The sequence below is a fragment of the Haliaeetus albicilla genome, chromosome 15, assembly GCF_947461875.1.
Source record: "Haliaeetus albicilla chromosome 15, bHalAlb1.1, whole genome shotgun sequence".
In the NCBI taxonomy this organism is placed as follows: Eukaryota; Metazoa; Chordata; class Aves; order Accipitriformes; family Accipitridae; genus Haliaeetus; species Haliaeetus albicilla.
This window is the reverse complement of record NC_091497.1, coordinates 32,455,281-32,472,823: the sequence shown is the minus strand read 5'-3', so window position 1 is coordinate 32,472,823 and position 17,543 is coordinate 32,455,281. Positions and strand designations below refer to the sequence as shown.

Here is a 17,543-nt window from a genome sequence, read left to right as displayed (position 1 = left end):
GCCGCCGCTTCCGCCCGGCCCGCCGTCGTTTCTCCGCCCCTCCCGCCCCCGACGTCATCGCCGGCGGCGGGGCGGCGTGAGGGCCGCCGGGAAGGGCGGGCGGGCGGCCGGGCGGGGGGGGGGTTGCGCGCGCGCGCGCGGCGGCGGTGGCGGCGGCGGTTACCCAGCGGCCCTGGCGCGCGGGGGCAGGGCGGGAGCGGCGGGCGCCGTTGGTCTGCGGGAGCGGTCGCCGCTCCTCGTCTTCCTCTCCGCGTCGCTCCGCTCTCAGGCCCGGGAGGACGGACTCCCCCCTCGCCCCCTCCCACCCTCTCCGCCCCGGGCGGCGGCGGAGGAGGCGGCGGGGAGCGGCGCGGCAGCGGAAGGAGCAGGTGAGTGCGGAGAAACGGCCGGGGGGAGGGGGGTGGCGGAGGGGGGAAGGGAGGGCCGTGAGGTGAGGAGAGGAGAGGCGGGGCCTCACGCCCCGTTGGCCCCGCCCCTTTGGCCCCGCCCCGGTGCGAGGCTGAGGCCGGGGAGGGGACGGACGGACGGACGCGACTCCCCGAGGCCGCGGGTTCGTGCCTGGCGGTGCCGGTCATCCAGCCGTTTGCTCCGGGTGGAGTTCTGTCGGGGGGTGGGCGTGCTGGAGCCTGCCTGCAGATATTTGGGTTGTCCCCGTTGGTCTTTCGGGGTTTTTTTTGTTGTTTGTTTGTTTTTTTTCCATTTCGGTGGGGCTCTTCTCCCACTTTCTGGCAGTAAAATAGTTTCTGCTTTACGCGCTTAGGGGAGCTGCTAATTTCGCTCGTATTAATTCACTCATCGCCATTTCTGTAGATAGCGGCTACGGCTAACTCCCGTCCCTTCCAGAACTTGTAGACTTGTAGGCACGTTGGGTTAGCGTTACGGATGGTCTGCTTAGGTCCTCGCCTTTGACTTCTCTGCTGGATTCTCGCTCCACCGTTGATTTCTTGTCGACCTTCTGCAAGGCTGTTTGAAGAACAGATTATGACAGATAGCGAGTTAGGAACCAGGACCTTAAGGGATCTTGCTCTGGTGGTGAAACACCTACGGTGCTTCTGTGCAGACGGGAATGGACAGGCTCAGCCCATGAACTGCGTCTGTCCGAAAACTATAGAAGTGTGGCTACATGTGGTTGTGCCCGAGGTTGGAGATAATGTTTATCCAACAAACTTGAAATGAAGGCTCGGTGAGCTCGGATCTGTCCGCACCAGTCTGCACAGACTGTCCCTTAGTCTGGTGAAACATCTTCTTTGAGTTTGAGGACTTTGTTAGGCAAGATACGGAACGCTGTACGCTTTCTTTTGTGATACTAGGGCCTGATGTTTCAATTTATTTGTTTACATGTAGAAAGTCAACCGTGATTTTATACTTGTGGAAACATAATTAGTAGTTGCTTATCGCTACTAATGGAGAAATACCGTATGTTAAGTTAGAGGGATAGGTTCAAGTTAATATGGTGATGGGTTAACAGCATGGAGTTGTTAAAATAAACTTGGAGTAATTTCTAGTTTTCTGTCAAACAGGCTTCTTTGTGTGAGTTGAAGAGTGCTAGACTGACATCGCGTGACACTGCAACCAGTATTTGACTACTTTTTTTGAAAGTTGGTTAACAACATGTTTTACTATTTTTAGCATTATTTTCAGGTAGTAAACCTGTGGACCTCCTTCAAATATCACTATTTTATTAGTATTCTGACATGGAAACATTAACATTGTAATCTGGAACAAAACCTTTTCAGGTAAAAGCTCTTCATTTGGAAAAGTGAAGGGAGGCACTGACACTTTCCTCTTTCTAAGCTGTTGTTTAGTTGTCAACAGGTATTTAGTTTATCCTAGAGCATTATAATCAGTTTGTAGCTGAACTTCTGTAGGATTTTAGAATTAAAATTTTGCTTGTTATTTTAAATGGCGTATTATTTATCACTTCACAGGTAGGATTTTCTTAAGTGACATCATGTTTAGCCTGTGTGTGGTGTGCACGTGTGCATGCACAGACATTGGCATGCTTACTAGTGATGTCTTGGACTTCTTAAAGAGATTTCATCTCCTTATAGTTTTTTGTGAACTTTGCTTTTGTTCTGTTCTATCTCAGTTTCTAGTTTTCCTGTACAAGCAGGATTTATTTTTGCAGAGGACTGGATTAGGTTTTTCTAACAGAAAAGTGGGTGTTTCAGATGTGTTTCTCTTGATCGTGGCTTATGTAATATCATACTTCTATTGAAGAAAAATACTAAGCGTGCTTGACACCAAAATGTAGGAGTACTGATAATAAAAATACAGAATTTCACTGAATATTGTGTCAATCATATCATGCTTCATTGATTTGAGTTACTTGGTTGGTGCCCACTAGGTATACTCACTTCTCTAAAGTCTGTCCACATTTTGGATTTATTCATGAAGTAACGCTCTGAGATATATTTTACTTCAAATGGTAGTGTAATTAATGTCATTTACAGATTCTCTCTCACCCTGGAAAAGTTACTACATTTAAAGAATAACGTAGATGCATCTGTGAGTTAGTTATCGTAGTGTTAAAATATTTCTAATTTATTATTAAAGATTCCCATGGATCTTATTTATGTGTGGAAAAGTGATACTTTACAGTTAAAACCTTAGCTATAGAATTTATTTTAGGAGTATAAAATTAATTGTACTTAGTGGTAGTAAGCTGTTTCAGAAGTTGCAGGCACTTCAGTTCCCCTAAGTAGATTTAGCGATGCAATGCCATGTACCTGAAATAGAGAAGTACATGATTTTCTACTTAGAAACTTTTTTAAAATAAAAAATCATGGTAGTAATGTTGAAATATGAATGCTCAAGGCTCAGTCCACACTGATACTCAGTGCTGTCTAGTCCACATGAGTGTTTGATAAGGAGATGGTACTTCAGAGACACAGGTGTTTGATGGAAGGGAAAATCATTGCACTGGCCATCAGTGTGGGATTGATAGCAGGACTGTGATCATCAAGGGTAAAGCAACACAAGATGAAAATGTGGGAGAATTGAGCAAGTTATGTGAATTTTTATGGGATGTTCCATTTAAATTGTTCTTGATTATCCATTAATGTGCAGTCTGAAAAATTTGGAAATGAAACACTTAAATTTTTTCCATTCACAGTACTTGTTTATATGCAGGGAAGCTTGTCAGTAATATAAAACTGCCGTTATGCATCTGAGATTTCAACTGCAATATTGTTTTAATAGTCTCTTTATTTTTGCAACTTGCTTGGTCTTTGAAGAACGAAAATGGGATGGACTGCATTTTCAGATATGGTCTCTCAAATGTAGCATTTGACATAGTGAAAATTCCTCAGTTTGCCACTGAATAATGTGTCTGGACTCTAATCCTGCAGCCTGTATTACAGCTATATTCACTTAACAGTGAAATCTCATGCAGTTCCGTTTGCAGGAGTGAGACCCTCATGTGACAATATGTGCATACAGAAAGTAATATGCTGGGCAGTCACAGCATGCTGGTTTTGTTTGCTTAGAATAATTTCTCATGAAAAACCTCTTCTGTTAATAAAGTATGTGTTCTTAATTGCAAACCGGTGGATATGGGCCAGAATGTAAGGATAGAATTGACAGAATGCTACCTGAAATAGTACAGTTTTTCATTTCACATTCCAAGTTTTTATTTTCTGTAAAATAGGGGTTTTTACAAACCTCAGAAGATTCAAGGTTGGGTGGTGTTCTTTTCATTTCCTTATAGGAAATTATCGGCCAAAATATGGGGAAGTAGGTATGGAATGAAATGATCTGTTCAGTTATGATGATGTTACCTGCTTCATCCTCTCCGTGTTTATAACTATCCTTTTAAGCCTAGTCATCATCATAACTTCCTATAGAAGTTAATTCCAAAAAGGTACTATTTGCTGGGTAAAAAGCAACATTTTAAAAATAGATGTTTTGCCTCTGTTTCTTGGAAGATAAAAGGACATTCAAATTGGGAGGCAAAATGAATGTAAATTTTTTGTATTTGTATACTGCTATCATGTCAGTGTGTACTGTACTTATGTATTAGATGCACTCATTTTATCTGTCCTTCATGTGTTGAACCCTCTCCCTACGCCATTGCCAGTGCCGTTCTTCTAACCCTTTTTATTTCAGATATGGCTCTTTTTACTGTAAATATTTAAACCAAAATCAGTATTTGGTATGTGATCGTCTTACTAAAAATGCTTTTGCATATGTCAGTCGATTTTTGTATCCTCTATTAAAGGGTGTAGCTGCATGAAACCTTACCAATTCAGTGGGTTTTTTTTCTGAAATACAGTGGGAAACAATCCCGAAATGGAAGGGTGCTCAGTTAGGTGAGATGTGGTATTGTTTTGCTTTCTAACTTTAATGGTTTATCCTGTCAGACTTTATAACTACTGCTGCACATTGAGCTGTCCACAATGACTCCTAATTATTCTTCTCGGAAGACTGGACTAATTTGAACTCATTGAGTATTTAGATAAAATCATTTCTCCTTGTGTGCATTACATTATATTTATTTACATTTCATCTGCTGTTGTATTACTCAATTTTCTAACTCAGGTCTTTCTGGAAATCTCTATTCTCCACAGTTTTTACTAACCCAAATAATTTCTTACTACTGGCAAATTCTACTGTTTCACTGTCTGCTTCCACTAATTGATGTTAACCATTGTTTTTAATGTCTGGTATACACCACATGGTTAACTTCTACCCTCTCTGAGCATCTTGGTTAATGTCTTGGTTATCTGAACCTTACTTATGAGATAAAATTCTTCAGATAATCAAAGGCTTGGAGAAGTAGTCCTTAGAGCTGAGCTGAGCAATCTCTCAAGTATGTAGTGTAGGCTTGCTTTCTTCTGTTGTTTATAAAGGAGCTGAAGTGCTTAGTGAGAGCTTCAGCACAGAGTTTTGTTTGTAGAAAGTGCACGGATGTCAGACTAGGGAGGTCTTGTCATTGAAGTAATGACAAGATTCAGATATGAAGTTTCACCAAGGTACAAGGGAAAAAACCAGCTATTACCGAAGTATCAAGAGTAAAATAAGTTACAGCAGTATTACGTTCTATGTACATATGTCCACATTTATACGTTATGATTTTTTTTGCTGTAGAATGGAACCTTACAATCTGAATGCTATGGGAACATATTGCTGATCAGATCAGTGAAAACTTGTGTTAATCCAATCTGGTGGGTGTTAGTTTAAATTTGTATTATTCTGACTGTATGGATGAGCTTTTTGTCATTTGTAACCTGTTTGCGTATGAGAAATTAGCTTAAGTGTGTGTGTTCTAAACGCAGTGACACGTGGATAGGAGCAGAAGAGACAGCAGAAGGGTAGGAGATTAGTGTTTGGTTAATCATGTTATACTGATTAATGAGCTCTAGAATGATGGCACTTTGCAATACAATAGTGGCAGGTTTTCAAGCTATATATGAATCATCCAGCAACTGGCAGATTTTCCTGAATTGATTTTATTTCTGTGTAGATCAAGTAGCATTTAAAGAATGGACAGTAGTTTCTGGAGCCCATTTTGCCCTTTTTCTGCAACCTGTCTCTAGTGCTAAATACGTATCTTCCTTTTTTCTTTTTTTTTTTATATATGGTTTTCTTTCTATATTCAATAATTCCTTCCTTTCTCAGGTAAGATAAATTGTGACTTCTTACTTATCAAACTTATGCTGTATTTGCTTTAAAATCTGTTTTTCTTAATGAAAAGGAGTTGCTTCTTGAGAAGCTTAAGAAGTGTATCACTGTTCTGGGGTTTTTTGTTTTTTGTTTTTTAAACTCGGGTGGTTCCAAATAGTTGTAGGATACAAACCAATAACAAACACAGACTGTGGATGATATCAAGGTGGTTTTCAGTAGGTTGTCACACACAACAAAGGGGGGGAATAATGGAGCTCTCGTTTTTGGAGATTTGTGTCTGAAGATGAGAGCCATCTTTAGTGGTCAGAACCTGTTTCTGAGAGGTTGGTGAAGTAACATTAAAGATTCTTTTCACTTGATTTCACGCACAAAAAATACATGACGAAGGAAAGCATCTGTTCTGTGTGGTGTTCGCTACCTAAATGAATAACATGTCATATGATCTTTCCCAAAGGGAAGCTGAAGAATCCAAAGCAGGTCATAAAATAAAAAGAAAAATTATCATTACTGGTGTTCATCTGACTAGTTCAAATCAGAGGCATTCCTTGTTACGAGATACATTTCACTCATTTATGACTTCTTTTTCTTTCTTCATCACCTCTGCAGCAACTCTTACAACATATATCATACTATTTTATTCATGTGAGTTCAGTGTCAATAGCCCCAAACTGAAGGATTTTACAGTTTTGCTTTTTTTTTTGGTTGAAGTAGTACAAAATGTCAAAAATTAGAAGGAAGGTCACAGTGGAAAATACCAAGACCATATCCGATAGCACATCCCGAAGACCCAGTGTGTTTGAAAGGCTTGGACCCAGCACTGGAAGTACTGCAGAGGTGAGTTGTAAAAGTGTTCTTCTTTTCCTCCCCACCCCACCATCTTCTTTTCCAGGATTTAGGTGGTGGGAAAGAGTAGCTCACAAGTACCAAATACTCAGATGTCACTGATGTTAGTAAAGGTGAAAAGAACTCCTTAACGCATGGATGTTCAACATACTAATACTAGAATTTTCAAATAACGTGTGTTGCCCCAGCTTCTGGAGAGGAGCAATAGTACTGTACATATTAATAGTATTTCCACCAACCTGAATTTTTCTCTGCCAGACCTGATGCTCATTGTTGATTATTTTTTTTAATTAGTTATATTACTGGTGGACAGAAATTACAGATAAATGGGAGTTAATGTGGAGTCATTTGTTTGTTCTGCCACACTCACACCAATGGTATTTCCAGAAATGAGTGTGAAATTCACCCAGTAATGTCTGTCTCTTAGACACAGTGCCGTAACTGGCTGAAGACTGGCAACTGCCTCTATGGGAACACATGTAGATTCGTACATGGCCCTTCACCACGAGGTAAAGGCTATAGCAGCAGTTATAGAAGGTAAATCAAGAACTCACTTTGAATTCTTCACATGCTGTAGGAAAATAGCTTTTGCAACTATGTCTTCTGTTTTCTTTTTTTTTTTAAAGTGAAATGCTGTGGTGTGCCTAATGGTATGTTTTATCAATAACCAATTGCATTGTGAAGCTGCTCAAAACAATTAATTTGACAACTTGCAGTGGGTTTTCCCAGGATTTTTGTGTGTATGTAGCTTTAAAAAATGAATGGAGTCCACTGGATGCAGATTACCTTCTTCTATTACTTGAAATGGGAAGTTCAAGTACCTTAATACATTTTTTTATTTTTTTACATAGTGTCACTGCAGCTTCTGATATGCCTTTCTGTCCTTTACTAAAATGCTGCTCTGCAACTACTTACAGCAGTACTCACATACTTGCCGCCCTTCTGCCTTTGCTATATTGTTTGATGAATAAGGTGTCTGTACTTTCTCTCCTGTTGTGAGAAAACACTTCTCTTCAAAACATAGTTTTGTGACTTTATCTGTCAGATATAGAACAAATACCCTGTATCATAGGAGGAGATCCAAAAAGTTACTTCATTTTTCAGAAGAGAGTATTTTTTATTATCTGCCTCTTCATGTGTTACTATAATTTAAAAATGTTGGGGTTTTTGACTGTCCTTTGTGTGGCGTAACACCTTCCTTAACTGACACTAAATGTGGCAGTAAGTTTGTAATATTCTTGCTATAAAGGACAAAAAGATAGTATAGTTGTGGCATAGTACCTCTTTTTATGAAGGCTTCACATTTTACAAATAACTGTGCTTCGTAATGCTACAGTAATGCCAGTGTATCCTCTAGATTATAGATCGGCACACTGAAGCATCAAAGTGTAAAGCAACAACAGGAAGGTTGGCATGGGGTTAGGATTCTGTTTCTGGTTCTTTTTCCTATTCCTGTGGCATACTCAGGATGATCTTGACTTTGCTTGTTTGATCTTCCATTGCTTCTAAGGTGGTAGCAGCTGGGATACAAAATATATCACTGAGTTTAATGTTTCTTTTGGTGTGTAAAAGATTTTATTCTGTTCTGTACTGAATGTTCCAAATGGGAAAAAGGAGTGATTTACTGGTAGAGATTAAATTTTAAAACTGTTAGAATGTCAGTCTCTCCTTGCTTTCAGTGTTTGGAACACTCAGTGCGTGGTTCTGCTTGGTCATTTGAAGAAAAGTGACATTTCTTTTAATGATTAAAGCTGTGTTTCTGCTTCACTGTCACCAATGACATTTAAGAATAATGTTGATTTACTTCTTTTTATTGCTAACTTTTTTTTACTAGGTCTGTATGCAAAAGTCAAAGGACAAATCTTGCTGCTTATTTGCCTGATACATTCAACATTTAATAGAGGTGTTCTTAAAAATAAAAAGGGCGAGGAAGCCCCTACCTACGCACCCTCCCACGCACACCAAAACAGACAAATGAAAAAAGCATGCTTGTCTTCAGAAGTTTCTACTGATGGCTCTTGGCCAGGCACAGAAAAAGCTGGTTTATGTACATAATAAACTCTTGGCATTTTCATGCCATTTAACATTACAGAGATTTTTACAAATGTTGTCCAGGTATTTTGAACGCAGTTTTATTGGCTTCTTGCAAGCCAAGCTAATGCTGCTTCCACATCAGTTCAGTTCAAGCAGTACTCCTGCTAATGGGTCTGGGACAAGGTAATGGCGGCGTGTCTACACGTGTTCAGCCAGGCCTGCTGGTGAAGTCTTTTGTCTGCTTTGCAAGCAGTTTGGTAGGACAAAGCACATCTTGCTGCCTTTCTGTCTTGCCCATTCAATTTCATACCTGTCCAAAATAAATCTCATTGTTAATGGTTTTATCTGACCATAATGCCTCCCATAGTTCAGTACATCACCAGACAGTAGGAAAAGGACTCTAAAATGAGAAAAAAAGCTCTTAAATCTAGTTACATTGTAACTCTGTTTCAGCGTTAATGCTGCCTCTCACAGCATGAATGTTAATCTTGCTGTTATAAAAATAAAAGCTAGCATGTTTTTACATATAAAGCTTTCCTGAGGAGGGTATTAAGAATTCAGTAATAGACCTGCCAGTCTTCCAGGCATCGGAAGTAAGGAGAAGCTAACGAGGAAAGAGCTGTGTGTAAACATGCTATCACAGAAGGAATCTTGCTCTCTAGCTCCACTCGTAAATTGTTTGTTGCTTGACAGCTTCCTGCTGGTTCCCTTGTACTATTGTCAGGATCTATGCCATCGTAGTGTCCCTCTCTTAGCCTGATCCTCTTCATTCTGGATCATTACACAGGATTTAAAAACCAAACCAGCAGTAATATTAGGTAAGAACGTATGGATTTTGCAAGGTTCAAATATTGTGTGGGAAACTGAAAAACGAGACAATGTTTCATGAGCATTCAGTTATAATGCATACATTACACACTAATAATTGTCATCTGCCTAAACACTCATGTGTGCACATACAGATATTCTCAGGTAGCTGTGTTGTAATGTGTGCCTGTTGCTAGGTGGTTGTTCCCGACACTGTAAGAGGTACAGAAGCAAAGGGAGGCACCGTTACAAACGTGCATTCCCTAACCAAGCTGCTGAATATGGAGAACTGAACTGCTGCAGGAAGTAATGCTGTTTAAAATCACTTGACTGCACTGCTTAAAATTTAAATTGATGAAATTCTGCATTTTAGGCCTTATTTAAAAGATGGGCCCAGCACAAAATATTAAGTCATTAAAGAGAAAATTTTTGTTGAGTAGTTTTCTTCTTTCAGTGTACAAGGATAATGCTGTGGAGCCTTTTGTATGAAAGGTTCTACTGGTTGCAGTCTAGCCACATCATCTTAAACTGTAGAGGTAAAATTGTAGTTATCTGTTGAAATTCAGCAGTGTGCATTACCTGGCATAACCAAAGATCCCTTTTGGAGGGGAGCAGGGGGAAAGTTATGTAGTAAAGAAGCCATTGTATAAAAATTAAAATTGTGGTATACCTGAAAGAAAAATCAGTTAGTAGACCAGCTTGGTTTTCTGTGCATTAAGCCAAAGTATCTGAAAACAGTCACAGCTTCCTGAGTAATTATTTCTTAAAATTTGACAAATTTTCAATCTTATTTTATTAGATTTCTTGGGGGGTCATGATGTTTTTTGGGAAGGAGGGGTAGGATGGTTACCATGACTTTGCTCTAGTGTTCTCCTAAAGCTGAAAACAAACCCCAACCCGCAAAACAACAAAACCAAACAAAAAACCACCAACAAACTTCAACCCTAAAGCTATAGCTTTTTTCATTTCTGTTATTTCCTGATGAATGTTGTAATCCTTAAGTAGATTTGAATAATGTTTTAACAAAATAAGTTTTTTTTCTTCTCTCCCATACTGAAAAGGTATTAATTGAAGGTGAAATGGTTTGGATGTTTCTTTACTCCAGCATATAACTTTAAAAAAAAAAAAAAGTATTAAAAAGTATTAAAGTACCAGATGTCTCTCTAGAAAGTACATGAGCTGCATTCAGTGTAAGTTCTCTTGCTTCCTCCTTCAGCTACTGGGTTTTTTTCTGAAATTGCTCCTCTTGAGGAACAATGTTACTAGTACATTATCTATAATCATTTTGCCTTTTAAATTAATTTTCAGTTTCACAAATACAAATCATTTGTGCCGTAGCTGTTATATTATTAAAAATTAAGGCATTGAATTGCCACTTTTATGTTGCAAGTTTATTTGCTGAGGTAGCTGATGGTTGGAATGCTTCAGAGAGTTTCAGTAATGCAAAGAAATTACCTTTCCAAGATGGGAGGAGAGGAAAAAAATCCCACCTTGAATCATAACTTTTGCTAAAGCCAAATGCTTTAAAGATGATATAATCGTGCATGCAAAGAAGATAACTTGTTTATATTTGTATGCTGGATATTATTTGATCTTTCTTAGTGCTGCAAGAAGCAACACGCTACTGTTTTGTACCTTTCCTCTGATCTAGATTGACCTGTATTTACAATTTCATGAAGAATTAAATGCATTTAAAAATGACAGCAGTCACTGGTCTTTTTCTTCTTAGATGACACCTTATGACACAGTTTAAAGAATTAAATATAGACAGCATTGCAAAAGAGGAAATGGAAACCAATTACAGGTTTTCAAATATGCACAGGTTGAAAACAAAATTGTATTAATTTAGATTTTACATGCATAAACTGTGAAAGACAGTTTACACTTTGTGTATTATGTGACAGAGGAAGGGTGGGAGAAATAATACTTTGTAAATGGAAACCCTAATTCAGTCTGAAAAACAAAACAAGTGCAAATTTCATTATTCAAATATTACATATAAGTCTTCTAATCAACTAAGGCAGCATCAGTATCTCTTTATGATTCTTTAGTGTAAGCTGATGAGTACAGATCCAGTGCTTTCATACAAGCGTTTCAAAGAAGTATCTGTAATTACGGCTAACAGCCATCACAGAAGTACCAAACTCAATATCAAGCCAGATTTATGTGAAGAGAAAACTTGTTTTCTTGAACTGAAAGATCATTTGAAGCAGCTCCTACATCCCCTTTGCTTACGAACTTGTTTGAATGCAAGGGTTGTTCTCCTTTAACCCATAAGGGATAAATGAACTTGTGAATCCATACTAAGAGGTAAAAAAATTATATAGATGTCTTGTGGTAGTGTAGGATGTTCCCCCTCCCTTCCCACATCACAGTAATACCTTTTACAGAAAATATACCTTAAAGTTGCATGACTAGTAGAGTTCATCCAATATTTTGTAATTAAAGAAAGAAATAATTATGTTACTACAAGATGGAAAATGGAGGAGGCCTCCAAGAGTGAATTTCTGGTGCATGGTCTTGCAACAGTGTTTTTTTTGTGTGGCAGTCTCACCAAGATCTTGGGAAGATGGCACCTAGGTCACATTATCTCCACTTGCAGACTTCATCTGTATTCAGAGTTGTGCTTCTGTGTGACTATTGTTGCTAGTCTACAGTAGTTTGACTCTGCATTAATTGCATTTTTATTTTTTTATATATATATACACATATAAAGATATATGTATATATAAAAATCAATGCAGCTTAGAATATGGAGAAGGCTAAAGATATCTTGAAAGACTTGGTAGGAGAGTGACTGTGAAACACATTTGCATGATGGTCAGAAAAAGAAGATTTGTTCTGGATAGGATCACCTGCAGCTGATCTAGAGTAGTAACTGACTCATGCCATATATACATACAAGTAATTTTTCTTCTTAGAGTCAAGTCTTCCTTGATGTTCTGAAAGAGTTCCTTTTTTAGAATGCTTAAGCCCATTAGAATGGAGTATTTTTTTATTCATCCACTGTGCTTCTGGGTGGGAGGTTTAGATCTTTCTGTATATACTAATAAAAAAAAATTAAAAGACAGGTTGTATTCCTTTAAAAATAGTCCCATAGAACTGGTTATATTATGCTTCTGTATTATACAGGTCACCGGAAAGACCCACTGGAGATCTTCGTGAAAGAATGAAGAACAAACGTCAAGACGTTGAGGCAGAGCCACAGAAACGAAGTACAGAGGAGTCGTCCTCTCCTGTTAGGGTAAGAATGGAGTTTGCAGAACTCCAGAATCCCTCAGTAGAAATTGGGCAGTGTGTCCTAGAAACCTGATCATGGTGACTTGTAATATTTAAAAAGTTTTAATGAACCTATCATTTTGTACATAGCTTGTGGCATATTTTATTATGAAGTGTCTTAACAATTGTATTATTTTGCAATTTTATAGCACTTTGGTCTTTTGGTTCGCAAAGATTTTATAAATCCTGCAGACTAAAATATGTTATAAATACTGATAAATGGGTATTTAATAACAGTACAGACTCTTTATTACCAAGAAAGTGTATTAACAGTTGTTCCAATCATCCACTATTTTTCCTCCGACACTTATTCATATCCATTGTTTACATGTATCCCAAATCCAGTTGTTCATCCCAAATTTGCTTCTGATGAGACCATGCAGTTACTGTTGTGCTGGTTCATTTCGCCTTCCTCCTCACATATTCATCAGCCATCCCAACTGCTCACTTTTGAATTTTGCAAAAAATTCATTCATTATCATTCTCATTTTCTTATCATCTTTCTGCAACCCTATACCCTTCAAATATCAGAAATTACTTATTTTTGTGTTGTCTGCTCCTGATGTTACAAACAAATAGGGGCAGAGTTTGTAGTGTGACCGTGCACCTGTATAACAATAGCACCAGTGTATTCCTGCGTCATGTTTTTTAAGACCATCTTCATATGAATAATGATTAAAAGTTTTTATTTGTGAAAAATCAGTTTTGCTTCTGCAGGTATTAACAGTATTATTTTTTTTTCTCTTGGTCTGTTCCTACTTGCTGTGTAAAATGAGTTTATATGTCAGGTGTAAAGAAATCAACAGCAGCTGCTATCATTAAATTAACAGAATGGCTTACCTTCCAATCATGTTCTCAGTTGCTGTTAATTTGTGTAAACTTTCAATCTTTTTACTCTTTTACTTAAATGTGTTTCTTTTATTTTCTAATAGTTTGAATAAACTGTTAAGTACATGGTTGGTGGGAAAAGTGTTTTTTCCAACCGTTATTAAAAATTTACTGTAACTTCTTCTTTCCTGGTACATCTCAATTTTGATGTAATTCTTGCTTTTGGTTAGTTAACCCTGCTTTTTATAGTGTTCTGTTAATGTAATAATAAAATACTCTAAACAACTAAACCCCAAGTAAAGGTGAACTGGAAGCAGGAATCAAAAGGAATTGGAGAATTAGTGGGTCTGTTAAAGTACCAAAGAATTATTTACAGGATAAGCACACTGTAGAGAAAAAAATACTCTGCTTCAGTCTCATAAAACAGAAGGCTGAGGAAACCACTGAGCTTTTGTATTAGTTGCATGGGGGCAACTCTCAAAATACGGGATATCCAAAGAAAATATTCTGGAACAAATAGATGAAGAGGGACAGTCGTCAAGAGTTGCATTGCAAAGAACCAGGATATCTAAAAGAACAGAAGATTGAAGTGACTGAACTGCTAACAAAAATCTTGCTCCATCATTAGAGCTACTGTTGTGGTGGCAATCTAATATGTAACGTTTCCATCTCTTATTAAAGCTTTTGGGATAACAGAGGAGCTGGATAAGAAATCTTTGTTTTGAAAAAATGAAAAGTAGCTTGTTCCACAAAAAGTTTCATAATTGTGGGGTTTTTTTTAAAAAAAAAAAAAGAGCAACACTGTTCCTGCAGACAAAATTTGTGCTTCACCAGTCTACTAGTCTGAAACTTTTATGGGGAGTAGTGGCTAAGAGATAACTGTGACACAGGTGAAACCTTAAATAGCTTCTTTTGAAACAAGGCTTTTGAGCCACATAGACAGTCAAAGAATAGCAGGTATAATATTGTCAGGTTTAGAAGCCAGCTAAGGGGAAAATTTTAGATTAATTTCAAATGATGAAATTACAGAGGATGCTATGGTGCTTCATCTAAAGAGCTATAACTTTTTAAGAATGTTGAAAAAATGTTGGACATCCCAAATGTCAAACTTTGCAGAAAATAAGAAAACAGTAGTTGAGATTACTAAAGTCTGAGGAATGCTGTAGGGGTTGGGGAAAGAGAGTTTTTGGCAGTACAATGGCAGATGAAACTTGATGTTGGCAAGTGCAAGGTGTAATGCACAATGAAGAAAGTATTTAAAACAATAAATCATGAATGAGTATTTTAAAAGTAACTGACACCATCCAGTAGAAAAAAGTTATTGTGGACAGCTCAATGAAACCATCTGTTCAAAGTGCAGTCACAGTTGCAGAAGCAAACACTCAGGTATATAAAGATGGAATAGAAAATTATCAATATTATGCTGTAGAAATTCATGGTCCAGTTTTATTTGAAATGCTGTTTGGTTGTGATTGCCTGTATGCAAGACAATACAGTCAAAGGTCTTTTTTAAGTGGGCAAGGAGGTGAGAAAGAGACTGGAGAGAAGAAAGAACATGTGGTGAATGTATTTAATGTATGGGTGAGAGAATGTAAATTAGATGCGTCATATTCATACTTTATCCCAGTAGAAAGAGTGGCAAATTTGAAAATGAGAAGGGAAATGCTATTTACGTTATATATGACAATTCTACCTGATTGCCAGAAGATGCAGTCAAAAACCTGAATAGGTTCCACAAAAAGTTGAGATAGTATAACTAGTATAAAATCTTTTTAGAAGAGAGTTCTTGTTCTGTGGAGACATAAGATAACTTGTACAATCTGTATGTATTTAGGAAGAAACTTTCTATATGGACAGCTTATAGAATCTATCCCTTATTATTTTTTCATGTCTTGTACTATTATTTTCAGAGACAATATGCTGCGTTACATGGACAACTACATTGAACTCCGTTGTTTCTGTGTTTCTCAGATTTGTGTTTGGAATTACTTCAGCACTGTATATTAGTGTATCAGTTATTATACAAATAATTAGATAAGGTTCCTGCTGTTATTGTATTTAGTTGGAATTTTTTATGTTGAATTTTTCTCCGTATTATGAGAAGACAGTTACACTGGAGTATATGAAGTATTACCTAAACTGTTACCTGGGAGTTGTGTGTGATTTGGGAGAAACAGTGGGAAGAACTTAATGTATGTTTAGGAAAGGTTTTTGTAAGGAATGTGTATCACTTGTTTCATATCTGTGCTTTTTGTCACTGTGGCTTTTGAATATTTCCACTGGAAAAAAAAGTCAGCATTGTCTTCCATCTCTGAAATGGAAACAATACCTGTTCATTTCAGGGAAACTTCAGATTCATTTTCTTGTATGTTTGTGTAGTGTGGTAGTAGTTTGCGCTATAAAGGTATCATACCTAGAGCAAAATAGTACTGTTCTTGCCCAAAAGATTCTAGCTGTAATACGTGATAGCTTATTCTAGATTTAAACAAATCTGTGCTTTTGAATTAGTTTGTATTGCTTCTCCATGTACATGTGCTGATAAGGCTGAAACTGAAGCTTCTGCCTTGTAAGAATTGTAGGTTGTAAGAGTCCTATAAATACTCTCTCCATCGGAGTTGGCAAAATAACACTTCTTGGCTAGAAGCATGTTTTGCAGACTGGATGAGTCCTTTTGTGCTTGGCCAAACTCTTCTGGGTGTAGTGGGAAATTCATTCAAGTAGACACCAAGTCTTGTGCTGTAGAGTGCTGATTATATCTTATGGGGTGTGGAACTTCAACTTAAGTAGATATTAAATAAATAAAATCTCACACAATTCAGCCATAATGTCGTATTTTTTTTTCCTTTCTTAAGTAGCATTTCTCCTGAATGTTAACATTAAACTGTAATCATCTGTCCAACACATTTAAATAGTTTAACTGTGAGCACGTACCTGAAAACAGCATAGACAAGTCCTGCTAAGTTGTTGTTTACTACAGGTTGTTTTTTTTTTTTTTAGTAAATAATTGTATTATTATGAAAGTTTATTGTTTCTCATCTAGTAAATGGCATTTTTTCGTAGTCTGCAGAGAAATAGTTTACAAGTGTGGCTGAAGTGGATACAGCATCTTCAAGTACAAGTGAGAGACATGCTATTGGCCTTTAGGAGCTTGACTTATTTTATTCTTGGTTTAAGGGAGAGATGAGAAAAACCTGTGTGAAGTACAAGAAGGTCTATAAGGATAGGAAGGAAATATTTACTCCCCATAGTATGAGGGAATTATATGTGTTGTAAATGGAACAAGTACAATAAAAGGAATATGTTGAAGACTTTTTGATGAGAAAATTCAAATATGTGTTCTAAACCGTCATAACTTAAATTCTTGATTTGCGTGCCCCAGGAAAATATACTCAATTTCTAAACTGAGATTTAGATACAATGTTACCAGAATCTTTTTTCGTGACAACTATCTGAAGTCATTTAGTGAATGAACAGGCTCAGATCCAAGTTGTCCTGACTTGTAGAACAGCATGCTTGCATAAAAATTGTCTATTTTCTTCCTCTATATTCAGTAATTCAATAAAATTCTTTCATAGATGTTTTTGTTCTCAGTTCTTCTGTAGAGGTATGATTGTGCCACTACTGAATCTCTCCACCAAAAGGAGAAAATACAGGCTGTTTCAAGATGCTTGTGTTTTTAAGTTTGGAGATGTAGGCAAGATACATACAGGTTGTGTAGTATTTTTAACATGGGTTATTAAATTGGTCTTGAAGCGTTCTGACTTATCTGCACATTCTCTGCTGACGAGTTATTTGGGGAATTGGCTTTGAGAAGTTTTTTGAAATCAGTATATAGAGGATGTCCTAACATGCGTATTTCAGTTTGCTAGTAACAAATAGTGTTGAATTAATAGAAACTAGTAATTGTATTTAAGAAATTATGTTTATTGTTTGTTTATATTGTAGGAATTAGTTGCAGTATATAGCAGAAGTATACAGTTTAATAGAACAGATGCAGCCTTCAAGGAAGGCAGTCTAGAAAAATTAAAATAGTCTAAGAAAAAAAAGAATTGTTGCAGGAGAGGCTTGTTGATAAAGTTACAGATTTTCAGATCTCATCAGAGTCATTTTCTTTTAAAGTAACTTGC

The 17,543-nt window shown here is 37.4% G+C and overlaps 1 protein-coding gene across 5 annotated transcripts in view; it reads left to right on the top strand.

Annotated features, from left to right (window-relative positions):
• Positions 1 to 131: 131 nt before the first annotated feature.
• ZC3H13 (zinc finger CCCH-type containing 13) overlaps positions 132 to 17,543 on the top strand; it is a 49,362-nt gene continuing 31,950 nt past the window's right edge. For 2 of the 5 annotated variants that reach the window (XM_069802688.1, XM_069802687.1), the window contains exons 1-4: positions 229 to 368; positions 6,334 to 6,459; positions 6,896 to 7,005; positions 12,442 to 12,553. In XM_069802688.1, coding sequence (XP_069658789.1) covers positions 6,343 to 6,459; positions 6,896 to 7,005; positions 12,442 to 12,553 — 339 coding nt within the window. In that variant the 5' untranslated portion in view covers positions 229 to 368; positions 6,334 to 6,342. Of the gene's footprint in view, positions 369 to 6,333; positions 6,460 to 6,895; positions 7,006 to 12,441; positions 12,554 to 17,543 lie in introns of all 5 variants that reach the window. The other 3 variants (XM_069802690.1, XM_069802689.1, XM_069802692.1) reach the window with 3 other exon arrangements.